This window comes from Tauraco erythrolophus, chromosome 4, assembly GCF_009769465.1.
Source record: "Tauraco erythrolophus isolate bTauEry1 chromosome 4, bTauEry1.pri, whole genome shotgun sequence".
Classification (NCBI taxonomy): Eukaryota; Metazoa; Chordata; class Aves; order Musophagiformes; family Musophagidae; genus Tauraco; species Tauraco erythrolophus.
Window position 1 is genome coordinate 37,264,045 of NC_141468.1, and position 16,887 is coordinate 37,280,931.

Below are 16,887 nucleotides of genomic sequence, written 5' to 3' on the forward strand. Positions count from 1 at the left end.
TCTTTAGTCACAAGCTCAGCATCTTGTTTAGCAAAGATCTATGAGAAGCCACTTCAACTTAAAGAGTTAGTTTACTTAGTTTTAAGAGCTATAAAGAAAAATCCTTTTTCAGACTACATATTTAAGTTAGGTAGCATGAACAAACCCATTCACCCTGAAAGTACTATAAGTAAAGATACTGACACTGCAGTATCATAAGCTCCACATACTAGAGGTTTGTATCACATCAGATTTAGCTCTGTCTCCACTGCCAGATCGCACAGTGCTTTACCAATCTCAAGAAACAACCAAGTTGTAACCGAGTCCTTCATCAACAGGACTTTATTCAGATTGGAGCAAAACATGCTGTTCACTGAAAAATTTTACTGATGACTGAAATCAGGATTAATGAGTAACTACGTAAGGTAGCAGGAAGGAGTTAATCTAGGAAGACACAAACAAACCTGGGCTCTTCTGATAACGTAATTTTAAATTTCAGATCTTATTTATGAAGCCTAGTATACACTAAAACTTGCAGATGATCTCCTCCAGTAAATTCCCCACTGCAGCTTCGTAGGTTAGGTGAGCAACAAGGAGAACCTCCCATTCAAAGCACACATTACTGTCTGGACCTGAAGAAACTTTTTAGGCATTCCCTTGGTTTTTGTTTGTTTTCAGTGATCAAACTAATAATTTCTTTTAAACAAATCATTGTTGACAGTTTAGGTAATTTTGCTATATTTTTTTCCTTTGAAGAGAATGACTTTTTACTTTTTCAGTACAGCAATTCACTTCTAGCTTTTAGGTTTGCATTTCAGAAGAGTTCAATGAACACCAAAGGCCTGAGATTAATAATCAAGTAATCATAATCAAGTAATCAGAGTCATTTTGTAGTGGCCGATGAGAAAGCTACACTTAAAAGTCAAAACAATTTTTCTTACTACAAAACTTGTGACCCCTGTAGTCACCCAAGACCAGCTACTTCACAGTCCTTTTGTCCTGTTCTTACCTCCTGATCAATCTTTTTTTTTAATACTTTTTATTTACCTTTTTAAAAATCAATGTCTTTAAAGCCAACACATTTAAACTCAGTATATACTAGCAGAAAGACATTACAAGCCAAGGCTGTAGAAAGCCTTCAGAAAAGTGACTTGTGGATTCAGTCCAGCACCTAACAAACAAGTGGGCATATTTCAAGAAGCTTCCTCAATACTGGCAATGTTTTTCATCATCTCAGAACTCAAAAGTGAATGGCCACGTTATTCCTTGTTTTAACTGCCTTAGAGGCTTCCTGAGCAGATCGCGTTGGAGGATCCTCTCAGGGCAGCAGAGGAAAACCTGTACATGTTGTATATTCTACATGTCTGTTATGAAAAGAAGATTTCACATTCTGAAAAAGTGAAGTGGCAACTTAATATAGATCACATATTAATGTAAAACTTGAAAAACATCGCTGAATTGTGAATCATCCATGCTCCTTTTACTTCTGCACCACGAACTTTGCATTTTCCACTCTGGCTTTAGTAAGACCATATATTTGTTTTGTGTTCTAGACTAACACGATCAGTCTTTACAACATAAGCTACAAGGACATTTCCATCTAAATCACCTGCACCATATGTACTAGTGCTTTCAAATAAATAATTTCTATTCAATAAAACATGAAATCACAAGTTCATTTTAAAACACTTCATTTAAAGCTGGCCTCACATTAGAATTTTACTACACGCACTACAGACTTTGGCATGCACACTTTTCTAGTCCCTACAGACAGCAAGATGATTACTATATAGCATATCCTGGATATGGGTAATAAGAACTTTTTTTAATATTAAGTCTAGTTCTACATATATATTTTGACAAGAACAGTAAAATTTAGTTGGGGAGGTAGGATACTTTAATACTCAAAGCTGTTATACCTCTTTAAAATTCACTGCTGTCTTCCATTTTCCACAGTACTCAAGGATACAGTGCACTGACAGTGTTCAATAGTGTCTACAATTATGGATTTTTTTTTAAATTCTGCAAGTGAAGTAGCATAGGTTTCTTATTTAAACTGTATATCCTCAAAGGAAACCTTAAATAATGTTGCAGCATTTGCAATTCATTGTCTTTCTTCCTTAGAAAGCACTAATCACACTAAAAGTAGTTAATATTTTCTGATGAGCTTTAAAGCAAAAACCCCTATGCAAATGCTAATTGGTAGTTAAACACTATGCAGGACTTTTATACAAGGTTTGGTTTCAATCCGTTTCTGGATTCAACCTAGATACAAAACTCTACAGCAATGACTGACCTAAAAAGCAACACGTTTTCTTCTCATGTATCAACATCACCAATTCCAGCAGATTTTTAGCATAAAGAGGACAGGACTGGTACATCTTTGATAATGAATGCCATTAGAATGACAATCAACTTCAGAACCTTTGCCTGCTCTCCTGAAAGGAGATTAGCGCCCATTTCTCCATCTGAAACAAAAGTGGCCCGCCTATCTAGAAACAATGAAAAATATTTGATTATTGTCCCAGAATTGCAGAATTTTCTATTTCTACCACAATCATTTAAAGCAATTCTACATAATTTAACTGGTTTTATAAGCACTTCAGGAATGCAAATTAGGAAACATCTAACGTATTTTACTTGTAGGGATAGACAAATAAACCTACATTACTGTGTGTGGCACCTGTACATTACATATTTGTGGTAATCAGCTGTTAAATACAGTATTCTCCTCAAAAGCTTATGTTGTCCAGCACCTGGGGAGACCTGGCCTCCTGGTTAGAGCTACTACACGGACTGGAGAGCTGGTAATCTCTAGCAAATGGCCGAATTTCTCTCCCTCTGCCTTGATAAACTGCTTGCCTCCTGTCTGCTTTCTCTCACAGAAGACAGAGAAAAGAGCTGGGTGGCTGAGCAAAAAGAACACTGGGCAATTTCAATTACAAATAACTTAAATGCTCAAACATGCTGAAAGATGCCATAAGACCTTTGCAAGTAACATCACTTTAAGACAGGCCTGCCTAAGCACATTGGCTAGACATTCCAGAAGGAACCTAATATTAAACATCTAAAAGCTAGTTTAAAATAGGTATCTAGACAGGCTTCCATAGGAAAATCATCTGAACTATCTCAGGGAATGCAAATCACTTCAGAGAGAGCCTTTTCTTCTCCACTCATCCTGAAAAGGATCTACAGTTACTAACTCACACTTATGATGTACAACTTTGAAGAATTTAGGGTAGGGAAGATGAATCCTACTCTTTGCTCTGTCCAGAATGTATTATACCTGACAGTCTCAGGCAAGGCAACACAGATGCACAACCTAGAAGCCTCCTGACCAGATGTAGCCCAAAGTACCACTCATTTAGTTCACAGCAGTTTCCAGATTCCCAGTAGGCACAGAAGCTCGCCTATGCCATGTGACAAGACACAAATTTATCACATGAATAAAATCATAGATGAATCTCCAGACATGTGTGCCTTCATGTGCTAGCATACTCCACACAGACATAAGGTCTTGCCAAGGTGGTGGGGGGTGTGCTCCTGCCCGATACTTTTCTCTCCCACAGTGTTCAACTCTCAACTGGCATCCATAGAAACAAAATGTTGGCATCATTGTTTTATGTTACTGACAGACCGTGACCATGAGACTGCAAACATCTACTGCTCTGGGTATGTTTACTCCCCATAATTCAACAGTATGTAAATATCTAAGCTAGACAAGTATCAATTAGATAGCTAGAAATGAGGTGGCACCAGAAATAGAAACTACACCAACATAATGATCCACCCATGCTTGTTTATACCGCTCAAAGAATTTAAGACATACAGTGCTGCATGGAGACACCTGTGCTATTATTCACTGTAGACCAGTGAATTACATCGGCAGTGTAATTTCCTTCACAGGACAAGAAAATTCTCGCGAAACAGGTAAAATTCTAAGGCTCCACAGGGACTGAGAAGTGAAAAAAAAAAAATTCTTCCAAAAAGAGTGTCTGTAACAACGAAGATTTTTGCAAGAAAGCAGGACACCACTTCCACAGCATTCCTTGAAGGCTCCTTGGAAAAACAATTAGCTTTTCAAGTGAAACTAACGAACAAACGTAAATGTGTCTCATAAGAAATGTAATCAAATCAAGTTTCAGAAGACTAGCACCTCTTTTCTGCTATTATTTGAAAGTCAGAACAAAGACTCAACAAGGAAACAGTGGTTTTGTTTTGGAAAGGCTCCACAAGCTCCTTTTGTATAAAAGTTTAAAATCCTGAAGAAAGTAATCAGATGTTTCAAGTACAGTTATTCTTCAAAGAGTGGTTTTAAAAATTATATTCTAATTGTACCACACGTGTTCTGTTCACATGATTTAGGTATCAAACTAACTCAGTTTGATTCAACCCCTCCAAATAACACCCAATACCAAAAAAAGAATTGAACATATTTTTTCACTTCTTAAAAAAAAAAAGGAATCATTGGATTGAATATTAGTCCGTCTATAATATCACTGTATTACGTATATTTTTATGCCAGACAACTGCTGTATGTTTATTCCTCTTTATTTACATTCTTTTCTGTAAAATGAGATTTAACATCTTTATATAAACAACTTCCAACCTGCAAGATGTTTTAAAGAGAATCTTTTGCAAAGAAACAGGATGCTTTATTTTTTTGAACAATGCAATACCACTCTCTAATTTTATGTTCTAGGTACATCTGGTTTAATATGGAAGAAACAATTGCCTTAACTACTATACACTGGCATTCATAAGTTAACATAAACCCTTTAAATTACTTAATGAATTATTTCTACTATATTAATCTCAAGGAGTCTCTGCTGTGGTCATAGAATAGGTATTAAATCTCAGCTGGAGCACGCTTATATTCAGTAATCTCCCGACACCACATAGAAGCAGTGGAAATTACGAGAACAAGCTAGTACTCAACCAGGCCAACTTTAACTGCATTAGTAGTACGATAAGAGCTTTTAGAAATACCTTTTTCTTTTCCTCTTTTAACTGTCAGTATATATAGCACAGAGCATAGATCTAAAAGGTTTTTCCATGTTTGACCACCTGAATAAATGAACCAAGCTAGTGACCTAAGAATATGGAACAACCAATCCAGTAGTGACTGATTTTCATTTATTCTCTCAAAGGAATACAAAAATTTTTGCACAGCTGCAGAAGGATTATTTCAGGTTTATCTAAACTAGTTAAGTTTCCATGAGAAGGACAAGAAGAGGTGCTAAGACAAATTCTCGACTTTGTATTCATCAGAAGTAAGGCAGGAAGATATATACCACTTTATTATTCTAGTATTTCCAAACTTGTGGTTAAAAGAACCTTAGCAAGGTAAAAAAAAAAAAAAAATTCTTTAGTTCAATTAGATGCTTCAACTACAGAATGCTATGCCAAGTGTAAAAATAACATCAACACTAACAAAAGATAGATTTGCTTAAATTCAACAGTTATTTGTCAGACACCATCTGCCTTTTCTTTCATTCTTTTCTTATTCTGATCTGTAAAAAACCACATCAGTATCGAATATCACTTAGTTCTTATTCAAACAGAGCCGTCCAGACACAGCGGCTGCACCAGCTGACTTAGCTGACCTGGGCCTAGAGTAAAAACAAATCCCTATAAATCACCAGATGTAAGCAATTGAACAGTGATCAATTTAATTAACTGAACAGCTTTCTAAAGTTTACTGTATTGTTTTAACCTTTCAGGCTTCTTCAAGAAGGGTAACTCGAAATTTGTATTCAAGGGCAGGATCTGGCCAGAGGGCTACATATTACTAGCTTTAGACACTTTAGATTCCCATTGATAAAACTCAAGTCCCACACACACACGAAAAAGTGTCTTTTCTTTTTTCCAATTAATAGTATGATAGTAACTATTTCTGTTAGCAGTTCCTTCAACATTTTAGAGAAATTAGATCATGGTGGGGGGGGAGGAAATCGAACCGATTTCAAGTGAAAACCTCAGGAATAAAATTTCCTTTAAAATCAACTGTTTGGGTTATGGGCTTTATATGCCTTTTACAACTTTATACTCATATTACAGATGCCACATCAAGTAACCTACTAATTTCTTTCAAACAAAACAATGAACATAGACATAATTGTGATACACAATTATATGCATTAACTGCAGCCATAAAAAAAAATTATGCCACACATTAAAACAGGCTCAAAAAGACATTATAAAGATATTGGCAAAACAACTTCTAACCTAGACACTTTTCCTGAAGCTGCATCTTGAGGGATTTCCCCATGTTGCCCACTGAAATTAATGGAATTCCTGCCATGATTTAATGCAAGTGGGATTCAGCCAAGATGCATAATGATACAGTATAACTCTTGTTCTAAAGTCTGCATTGTACAACTTTGTTTAACATTTACAAATGTTTGTGTAGTGCCTAGCACAACAGGGCTGAGGCTTCTGAATACTACCACAACATAAATTAATTCTAATGCAGTCTTTGTATCCGAGGGAAGTATAAAAACTACAAGGATTAAGCTCAATTATACACATTTTAAACAACCTGCTAAATAATGACATAATCAACTTCCTAACCACAAGCTGCTCTATTTCCAATTATTTCACTTTAATCTCTGTAATCCACATATTTCTACAAACCCTGTAGAGTTGGTCCCACTAACTAGGGACAGAAGTAAGATCTACTTACAAAGATAGAAGAGTTATGTTTGCAGAGACTGGCCCCAGATCTGGAACAATCTCCAGTTCATTGTTGTTCAATTTCCTATTAATATCAGAAAAGGGAAAGTCAGCTTTGATGTTAATCAGAAGTATGTACTCTGAATTTGCTAAATTGCTGAACAGTGTCAGCCGAAAATTCACTAATAATACCAGTTTCACTTAATGTAAATATCAGAACAGTAAACATCTTTGTTGTTCGACCAATTATCCCTAGAGAAATATCTATACCATTAGCATACACAAACTCTGGTGGTTTTGTGTTTTTTGTTGTTGGTTTTGGTTGGGTTTTTTTTGGTTTTGTTTTTGTTTTTTGGGGGGGTGTGTGTGTTTTTTTTGTTGGTGGGTTTGGTTTGTTTTGTTTTTTAATTAAGACAAATTAACTTACACTTCCCGAAGACTATGAAGGTGATCCAAGAGACTGGTCTTGATTGAAGATAATTTGTTGTGACTTAAGTCCCTATAAGGTTACAAAAACAAACAGCATATCAGTTTTGCCATAAAATATCAAGTGAAGCAATACAATTTCAATCTAAATTATGTTATCATTTGTTTCCAAGAACATAAAAAGGTTTTTTATATTAGTAAGCTTAGAATAGAAACTCACATGAGTATACAAGGTATAAATAAGGGTAAATACCTTAATCACTGCCAGCAGTGTCAAAGAATTTCCTGTACCTCTGAACAATTTTGAAATGTTTATTGGGATGTATGTAAGACCCATGAAAAATATCTTACAATTTTGACTGATACACCACTACAACCCCTATTTCCCTTCCCTTCACAACAAAGATCTGACTAAAGCAACCTCTTGGTTACAAGGAAAATTGATAAACCCAATACTCATTGCAGTCTCATTCTTTGAGTCAATCATAGTATTTGTATCTTTTAGTCTTCTCACTTCTCCAAAGCAATGCACAGATTTTAAGTGCACAATGAGGTCTGTCCATAAATCTCAATTCTATTTTCACGCTTTCACACTATTCAGGACTCCATTCCTACATGACCAAATTTAATGGGGAATCTTAAACAAGCAATATTCGGAAACAGACACAGGAAGGCCTATTTCTAGCCTGAGTCTTAAGATATTTATGTACCAGTCACATTAATACTGCACTTAATGGCACCTGAAGAAGTAGCTCAAGGACTCAGCTTGTGTCACTCTGTACTGAAGATCCCAAATATACATCGATGCAGTTTATAAGCAATCTTGTTAGCATCTTTACAGTACGTGCTACAAAACAAGCCAGGGTACTAAGAATGCAACGCATTTTCTTGACCACTGTCAAGAAGATTCTTTTCCCTACAGACACCACGCATCTTTACCATATGACCTCTCAAATATTTGACACCAGCATAAAGTAAAGTCCCAAGAAACTTCTGCTGTAGTCTCTGAAGTACTGGAAACACCACAGAAATAAAAGAATGACCATACAGTAGAAGGCAGAGAAGCTAATTACAGAAACCCAGATTCGCATGCTGTAGAGAGCTGCACAAGTGTTACAGATTCACAACTGATCTTGTAACCACGGCTAGCCCTGTTAAAGATCTCGCCCTCCTTAGTCGCCCATCCACCGTAACATGCGCCTTCCTGCTCCCATATTACAGCCTATCACCACCTCACCTCCACCAATTCAGTCATCTGTGAAGCACTCGTTGGACGTTACAATACTGAGCTTATCCAAGCTGGCAAACAAAAACTGCACAATTTTTAACAAATTCTTAAACTCACTCTAGCAAGAGCTTGCAATGCAGACACAAAGAATTGCATCAGTGTGCTTCAGCAGTGAGCTGCTGTAGCACCAGGTAAACGTAAAGAAATTTAATTTAATTCAGTGCTAATTAAGCACTGAACAACACGACTGGGGTCCTCATCAAGCCACGTGGGCATGAAGTGTATTTCAAGTTGAATCTATGAGGAAACTCCAGGATTCCTAACTTTTTCTGGATAATACGACTCAGTACAGTCAACTATACCGAACGTGCCAAACACAGGCCTGACTGCCACAGATGTGTCTACTCTCCATCTATAGTTCTGGAAGTGAAGAAACCTGACAATCAGCACAACCCTGCTGCACACAGACCGGAACTGGCTTAAATCACGCCAGGTTCAGGGTCTGTGCCAGGTGTTCTGCTGTGTGGCTAACCCCTGAACAACTGCAGATCCAGAGAACTCCAGTTTCTCTGCACCTACCATTGCAGATCCTCAGACGCGGGTGTAATGCTGCAACCCAGCTAGGCACCAAGGCTACTTCAATAGCACATTGGGACATATAAAACCATGTTTAGACTCTTCCAACTGTCTGGTGCTTTATGCAGTACTTGTTCAGTGTTGCCAGGACAATTCCAGCATCCCTTTTGTCTTCTCTGGAGTCAGCAGTTAAAAAAAAACATAAATAAAAGTCAAACATTACAAATAATCCCAGGCACGTCCGGGCATTACTAGGGGCACCACCAGAACCTGGTTACGAGGTGTGCTCTGAGCCAGCCAACTGGATCAGGCCCAGCGAGCTGCGGAGCTGCAGCACCGGCACCTGGCTCGTGGCCACAGGCAGGAGGAGACAGGCACTACATTTCCCAAGCCAGGGCGGCACAGGAGCATGCACAGGGCAGACTTGCAGGTGTAAAAGGCATTTTCCAGCACAAAAAAAAGGGAGGTGAAGGCTGGTGGGGGGAAGCCACCTAGGGAAGAGGAACACCCTCCACTACCTTCAGGTGTCCACAGAGGGGATGTTTTCTGAGACTCAAACACCTAATATATATCCATGCCTTCTTCCAGGTGTCTAAACCCCTACAGATTTTTCTCTTAAAGATGGAAAACCAATACAGTGTTAACATTTTCAAAAAACCCACAAATGTTAGTTTCATCTTTATGATTCTGAGTTCTCCTGTAAATGAGGTTAACCATACTTGAGTTAGAGGACCACATCATTCATTGCTTAAAAAAATAGTGCAAACATTTGTCTGGCCATAGACTAGAGAAAAATCCCTTTGTTTATCACATGAAGACATTAGCTGCATAGATTTGAAATTCTCATACTGCATTCTTAAATGTAAAGACTGAAAATGTATGCTGTTAGAAAGATCTAGACGAGAATCTAACTTGGTCCTTTAAAGCAGATAGAGTAGAGACAATTTTTACCCTTAAACTTAATTCAATATTTGGCTTTAGTCTGTAGGGATTATAAGAACTATGCAAATAAACAGCCAAAATTCAGTGAAGTTATGGCTGTTAGTGCCTAATATGTTGCTGTTCTTCATGCTTCAGACAGGACTTAGAAATCAGTAATTATTTCAACAAAGAGCTTTCAACGTTAGTGCTAAAAACCTGCATTTCTTCATTTCATCTAAAAACCCTGCAAAAGGTTTATTTAAAACATGTTTGCCTAAAGGACCTACCAGACAGTAACAGACGTGAGTAGATTTGTTCTGCTGGAGTTATAACATGTTAAAAAAAAAAAAAAAATCTGGCAGAGTCCTTAAACTATAAAAATCCTGCAATTACAACCACTGCTGTGCATGATCACCACACTGGAGCCAGACACTTTCACTCATAGCTCAAGCTCACATCCATCTGGAGTCTATCAAAGCAACCGTGAGCATAACAACTTACACTAGGTTTCAAAGTATTTTTTTGTGTTTGTTTTTTAACACTAAAGATACCCTCAGATTTTCCACATAGCACCTACTTTAAAAAAATATATACATACAAAATCCTCATTCCTTGTTTACTTACAGCACGTTGTCAACATAAGTTGCAAAATACCCAAAGCAAACCAACAACAAAAAAAACCAACAGACAATACTGAATTGCCTGTGTCACACAGCTGTATACATGCTCGTTGTACCAATTGTGGATAAAATATGAGTTATAAATATTTTATTAAACATTATTTCAGTGCTACTGACATGAGAAACTTCACCAAATAAAGCCTTGCAAGTTACATTTTTAAGTTAAATCAGAGCAGTTGGAAGTGAACCAAAAGTTAAAATATTTCTTTTATTTATCTGTGAAGTATAAGCCTTAGAAGTTTCTGAAACTTATAAGCACTGAATCTGAGGCATTTTTTAAATATAAAAATCTATCATCCCTGTCACAAAGCCGCAAGTACATTTCATTCCAATGCATTTCTCAATGTATCTTAAAACAAGTATGAAGAAAAGGTTTGAAAACAAATAAGAATTTTTCCTTCACAAAAACAGAACTGACGTTAAAACACTAAGATTATTACTGTGCATTTTCCATGTCTGAGTTTTCCTTGTCTGTTAAAACCACGTTACAAGAGGGGAGAAAATCTCTGTGATTACTTTTGCTACTAGAATTTCAAAAGCCATGAAAGATGTAACAGTGAATGCACTCAGAAACTTCAGAAAACAGATTTCTATTGAGAAATTCTTTATAACAATAAAAAGTATATATACCTGTTCTTCACCTCAGGTTTCTAATAAAAGTGATTGAACATTTAAGTAAAACTGCCTCCACTTGAAAAAGCCCGCCATAGTTTTTGAGCCCCTTTAAGAACCCATTTTATGAAAGAAACTATTTTCTGTATTCCATTACGTTTGTATGATCATCTTTCGTAACTCGCAAGTCGCTGCATTAGAAAGCTGAAACCTAACTCCGAACATCAATGTTTATGCGATAAAAATTTTAAAGGCCTAATGCGTAGAGAGGGTGAGTGTTTCTTCACACATTTTATAAATATAACTTTCAGACTCTAACTTAATTTACAACACTTAGTCACAATTATCATCTTCTTCCTCAGAGAACCCAGAAACCTGAGCCTCAAGTCAAATTTTAAAATGCAAATCCAGCAACAGCTTCTTAATCAGTCCCACTGGGGCCTATAGAGCTGCTAATTCAGCAGAAATCAGGAGGGCTGAAAAACAAAAAGCCAGGCTGTAGCTGTTTTAAGACACTGATCCAAAGTGACTCATAAATCAGCTTGCTATGTTCAAGTTTTAGTCTGGAAAATATTGAAAAACAGCTGTGAAAACCATACGGCCCTTTTTTCTGGCAATTCTGGTGGAGAACTAGAGGATTTATAAAATGTAAATACTAAAGATGTAATACAAACACAAGTGAAAACCATCTTTCAGACTTTCCCTCCTGCCTCACCAACCGTTTTAGCATTCCTCGGTGAACCTGGCGAGGGGTATGGCAGTGCCACGGGGAGTTGGTGCACACGGAGGACACCGGCCAACGCTCAACACTCTTCCTCCCTCCCTCCCTCGGCTTCCAGCTCTGCTACACCAGCTCTAACAAAGCCACATTCTTGCAATCTCAGGACACACATCCTGGAAGTAAATCAAAATCTAACTTCAAAACTATTTGTACACAAAAGCATTACAGATGTTTATCAGTTCTCAGCGGACTTACCTTCCCTGAAGTCACAGAAGATGGTATTTTGGGCTAAAATCACAGCAAAACTGGCAATTATACCCTATTTACTCCCCATTTTGTGAAGTCATTTCCATACAAAGCAGTAGCCTCATGCTTGCCACCAAAAAGAAGGGGACACAACTCAGTATTCAGGCTCATTTTTTCATCTCCCTCCTTGTCCATCCTGAGGTCATGCAGTCTTGCCACATTAGTGCACTCTCGTTTTATTTCACTGGGTGATTTGAACACAAATGTAATGAAAGAGCCAAACCACTTCAGAAAGCCAACTTCATGCCACTGGTTCTCTGGGCGAGCAGACAGATGGGCAGAGGAAGGCGTAGAGCCGTACGCAGGCCTAGACCTTCTCACCTGAGCACCTCTCCTCCTTGGGAGATCTCACCCGCATATGTTGAGAACATGGTGTAATAGTTGTTGTTTTCCAAAGAGGATTGCAAAGCCTCTAATTAAACTACTAGCCTTTGGCTATACCTGCTACGGACTTCCATGGAAAACACAGTAAACATATAGCAATACAATTCATAAACAGCCCTTTACAATTTGTAAATGCGCAGTTTGTTGCAACAATAATCCAGGCTATTCAAACCATTTTTGCGTATGCAAAACTGAAACGGATTATAATTTTAAACATTGCACAATCCCAGCTCCAAGTACTGGAGTAGCTGGAAGTAACAGAGGAGGCTACACTCTTCCTTGCTCTCTTATTAAGAGGAGGGAAAGGAAGAAAGAGCAGGGTACTTCTAAGGCATTTGACACAAACAAAAGAAATATTTACACAAAAGCGGCCAGACCACATGGTTTAGTGACACCTACAAAGATGTACTCCTGTGAGCTTAAGAGCGAGTGACACAGCTGTCCAATGACTAATCACAGCAGGGTTCCTTACAACAGACCAAAGCTTATTTATACAAGTGGAACTTATTTTCTCACACTTTTAAAGGAATGTGAACTTACATAAGGACAATTTACACTACCAAGGGAATTCTAATTAGAAAAACCTCCCTCGTGCTAACAAAAAAAGCCCTGTAACGTGTTTTTATTAGTCTTTCAGTAACATAAGTGGAAAAAACAAATTTGGACTACTGCTAATGCAAAATGCTTTTTACAGCAACTCTAAAGTTCTGTGGATTTTCCCCTTGTTTTTCGTTTAGCATGCTGTCATACCTGAATTTTAACTTAACAGCACCGAAGTAAGCTAAGCTAAGAAATTAAGCTATGAAGCTTAGCATCAAAAAAGTCTTAGGTTTTGTCAGAAAACTTCTGTTAGCCTACTGAAATAGTTCAAAAGAACAGGAGGAATGAAATTTAATAGGAAGCAAAGCCAGTTGTTGAATGTAAATCAGATCCAGTACTTGATTTGTATGCTTCAATCTTACAAGCCAAAACTTAAAAAAAAAAAAAAAGTTTCTTTCCCCTCACACTTTCCTATACCACTGCTGGAAATATTAATCTCCCAGAGCCATTCCTATGTTCAGTTCCATATGGTGTCAATACAGCCATCCACATTTCACGAGTAAAGCAGCATGACCTCCAGACGAGGCAATTGAACAGAATTAGCCACAACTAATTGAAAGTCTTCCTGTTTACTTTAAAGTCCTTATCTCAATCTGCTTTGGAAATGTAATAGAAAATTAATACGACCAATATAGCAGATCTTCAAGTGACAAGAGATTAAAAACAAATGTGAAAAGTTCCTCAGCTGTTCTCAGGCTTTTAGAAATTCCCTATAATTTATGCTTTGTCCATTAAAGTTTGTCATTGAAACTACATTTTCTACAGATGGCATTTCAGTACGCGCTACTGCGGATTCAGGGAAACCTGGGCCGAACGGCGCAAGCTGCAGCGTTAATAAAATCGCCAAACCCAAAACTCTCAGGCAACGACGATGAAGAACTGCGCAAACAAAACAGAGATCAGTTTTCCCGACACACGAATCGATATTAAGTTGATGACTACTGCGCGTTTTCCAAGAAAATCATCAGAACTTTTTTCCTCCCCGCCTCAACACACCGAGCAGCGCTCCCGGGCCCGAGTTCAGCCTGGGCGCTTATCGCCACCAGCTCCGGGGCCCCAGCCCGCCCGAGGGACGCCGTCCCGTTGCGGGCCCCGCCGCCCCCGCGCTCGCTGACAGCTCGGCCGCCGGCCCCGGCCGCTGCCCCCCCTCCAGCACCTCGCTGCCGGCACCTCCCGCTCCGCTCCCGCCACGAAACCCGCGTTTCCCTCCCCAAAACGCGCCAGCGGACGGGACCGCGGCCCCCAGCGGACACTGCGACCCCCAGGGGCAGAAGATGGCGGCCGGGCGCGGGCCGGCACCCCCAGCCTCCCCCCGCCCCTTCCCGGTGCCCACCGCCCCGATACTCACAGCTGCACCGCTCCCCGCGGCAGCCGCTCGGGCAGCCGGCTCAGCTCCAGCCGGCTGCAAGCGACGAGGTGCCCGGAGCAGCGGCAGGGCGCGGGGCAGCGGGTGGCGGCTGCGCGGCCCCTCACTAGCAGCAGCGGCGGCAGCGGCAGCAGCAGCAGCAGCGCCAGGAGGGCGGCGGGCGCCGCGCGGGGCCGGCGGGGCATGGCGGGCTCGGAGCCGCGTCCCGCGCTCGCGTTCCTGGCGCTCCCTCACTGACAGAGCCGGGCGCAGCGCGACCTCCCGCCTCTCAGCGCGGGTGGCGGCTGACGCTCATGCCCCGGAGCCGCCGCCAAGGGGGGGGAAGGCGGTGGGAGAAGGGGGGAGCGTGGAAGAAAAGTAAAGCGAGAACGCGGGAGGGGTCCGCCCGCCGCCAGCCACTCCGCAAACTTTCCGCCGCCTCAGCCCGCCTCCGCGCGGCCGGGGGAGCCTCGAGCGCGGCCCGCCCCGCCGCAGCCCCCTCCCCCTGCCATGTGACAGCCGCACCCCCCGCCCGCCCCGGCCGGCACCGGGGGCGGCCGAACTGTCCCCGCGGGGCTGGGGGGGGGGGCTGGGTGCATGATGGCGGGCAGGGGCGAGGGGCGCGGGTGGGGCGGCAGCGGCACCCCGGGCCCGTTGCCCGCCCTGGGAGGCAGCCGACGGCCGGCCTCGCAACACGGCGGGCGCACGTGTGGGCCCTTGCTGCCTTCCCCGGCCTCTCCGGGGGCGGGCGGGAGCGGGCAGCGGGCCCCGGCTGCCATGAGCGTCGCCCGCGGCGCGCAGGCCGAGGTGCGAAGGCGAGGGCACCCAGGCCCTGCCCGTGCGGGATTTCCCTTCACCATCGCGCCAGGTAGCGCCAGTCGGGGCGATCCAGAAGCTGCTCCAGAGGCCCCAACAGGTTCCCAGCCAAGCTTGGGGTCACTGGCATGTAAAAGGTGAGGTGAGGTTAACTCCTGCCTTCCGGGTCCTGCGCGGCTAGTCCAGACACCGTAATTAAGCCCATTATGTTCCCCACAGGATCCCAGCTCCAGAGGTTCAGGGAAGTGGGCAGGGCATAACAGATTCCACATCTCTGAGGTAATCTATGTAATTTAAGTAAATACCTATTGTTCAAGTTCCATATGTAAGCCTGGACCCTGCAACAGATTCAGTTAGTGTAGGCTTCATACACCCCTACTCGGCAGCAGCAAGACACCAGACTGCTCGTGGACACTCTGTTCTTTTCCACCTTTATATGTTTCACCTGAAAGATTGTAGACATCTAAAGACGCTGGGAACCTGGAGCCTCAAAAGCCTGTCAGCTCCAATATCAAGATCAGTAAGGCTGAAACTTTGTTCCTGTTTTATTGTTCCCATGTGCATCTCAGGACACAGGTTATATTAAAGAAATGAAACTACATTTTAGTTGGGAATCATGAATTTGCAAGGCAAGCAGGCGAGTCCCGAGTAACTGCAGACATTCAGGTGCCACTGTCAGCACGACTGTTTCAGGTGCACGGGGTGTGCAGAGCTGGGCGGTGCTTCCTCAGCTTGTGTTCCATTGACCACTGGTGCTCCTTAAGGAAACTACTGCGGGAAAACAAATGCTGCAGGAACACACAATTTTCTACTCATAAATGCCAGCAAATAAAATACAGGATAAAAATTAATTAGTATATATTTACAAGTTACTGCTGTTTATTTGTTGTAAATGAAAACTGTCTCGGCAGCCTTGGCCTGTCACAGTTCAGTTTCTTTGCAGCCGCTGCCTTCCTTTCAAAAACGTTAGGGTGACATTAGATCAACAAAGCCTGTGAAACACCGAGCTGTTCTCAACAGCCACTAGGACAGTGCCAAATTCAGATTTTCAAAGCTATCCATCGTTAGCCTGTACCTGTTCCCATTGAAGTCAGTGGGAAAGCTCCCTTCTCTTTCAAAAGTGCCACCGTTTGTTCTCGCTGTCCAGTTGTTTCACACCACTATACTAAGACACAGACACACTTCAACATGTTGTGTTCATATTTAGGTAAAATATGCTATACTCGCTACTTCTACGAAGTAATCAAAATTTCAGGAGGAAGGCCTTTATGTTTTATGTGGCTCCGGTGAATTACTGAGCACCTCAGTTAAATTAAAACGGATTTAAAGTAACTAAGCCTTGTACTACAGTTCCCAGAGTGCACAGCAAAGGGCCTCTTACTTGGGAAAAGCAAGCTTGTCTTATCTTGAGTGTTGGCAAGGGCAGTAATTCACTGGTAAGTGGAAACAGAGTCATTAAGCTGTCAGTTTTAACATCAAAGCAAAAGAAAAAATAGAAACATAGCATTTTGAACTTATTTTATTATAACAGTCAATGATACACACGATGCGTATTTGAACTACGGAACAAGAGAGAATCTGAGAAAAGCCGGAAAAAAAAAGAGATTAAAATGTTGAA

General features: G+C 41.1%; 1 protein-coding gene across 1 annotated transcript in view; it reads right to left on the minus strand.

Moving 5' to 3' along the window:
* Positions 1-14,659, minus strand: part of LRIG3 (leucine rich repeats and immunoglobulin like domains 3) — a 44,153-nt gene extending 29,494 nt beyond the window's left edge. Inside the window, 3 exon segments of the mRNA XM_086610067.1 lie at positions 6,665-6,739; positions 7,082-7,153; positions 14,457-14,659. Of these exon segments, the coding sequence (XP_086466193.1) occupies positions 6,665-6,739; positions 7,082-7,153; positions 14,457-14,659 (350 nt within the window).
* Positions 14,660-16,887: the final 2,228 nt, after the last annotated feature.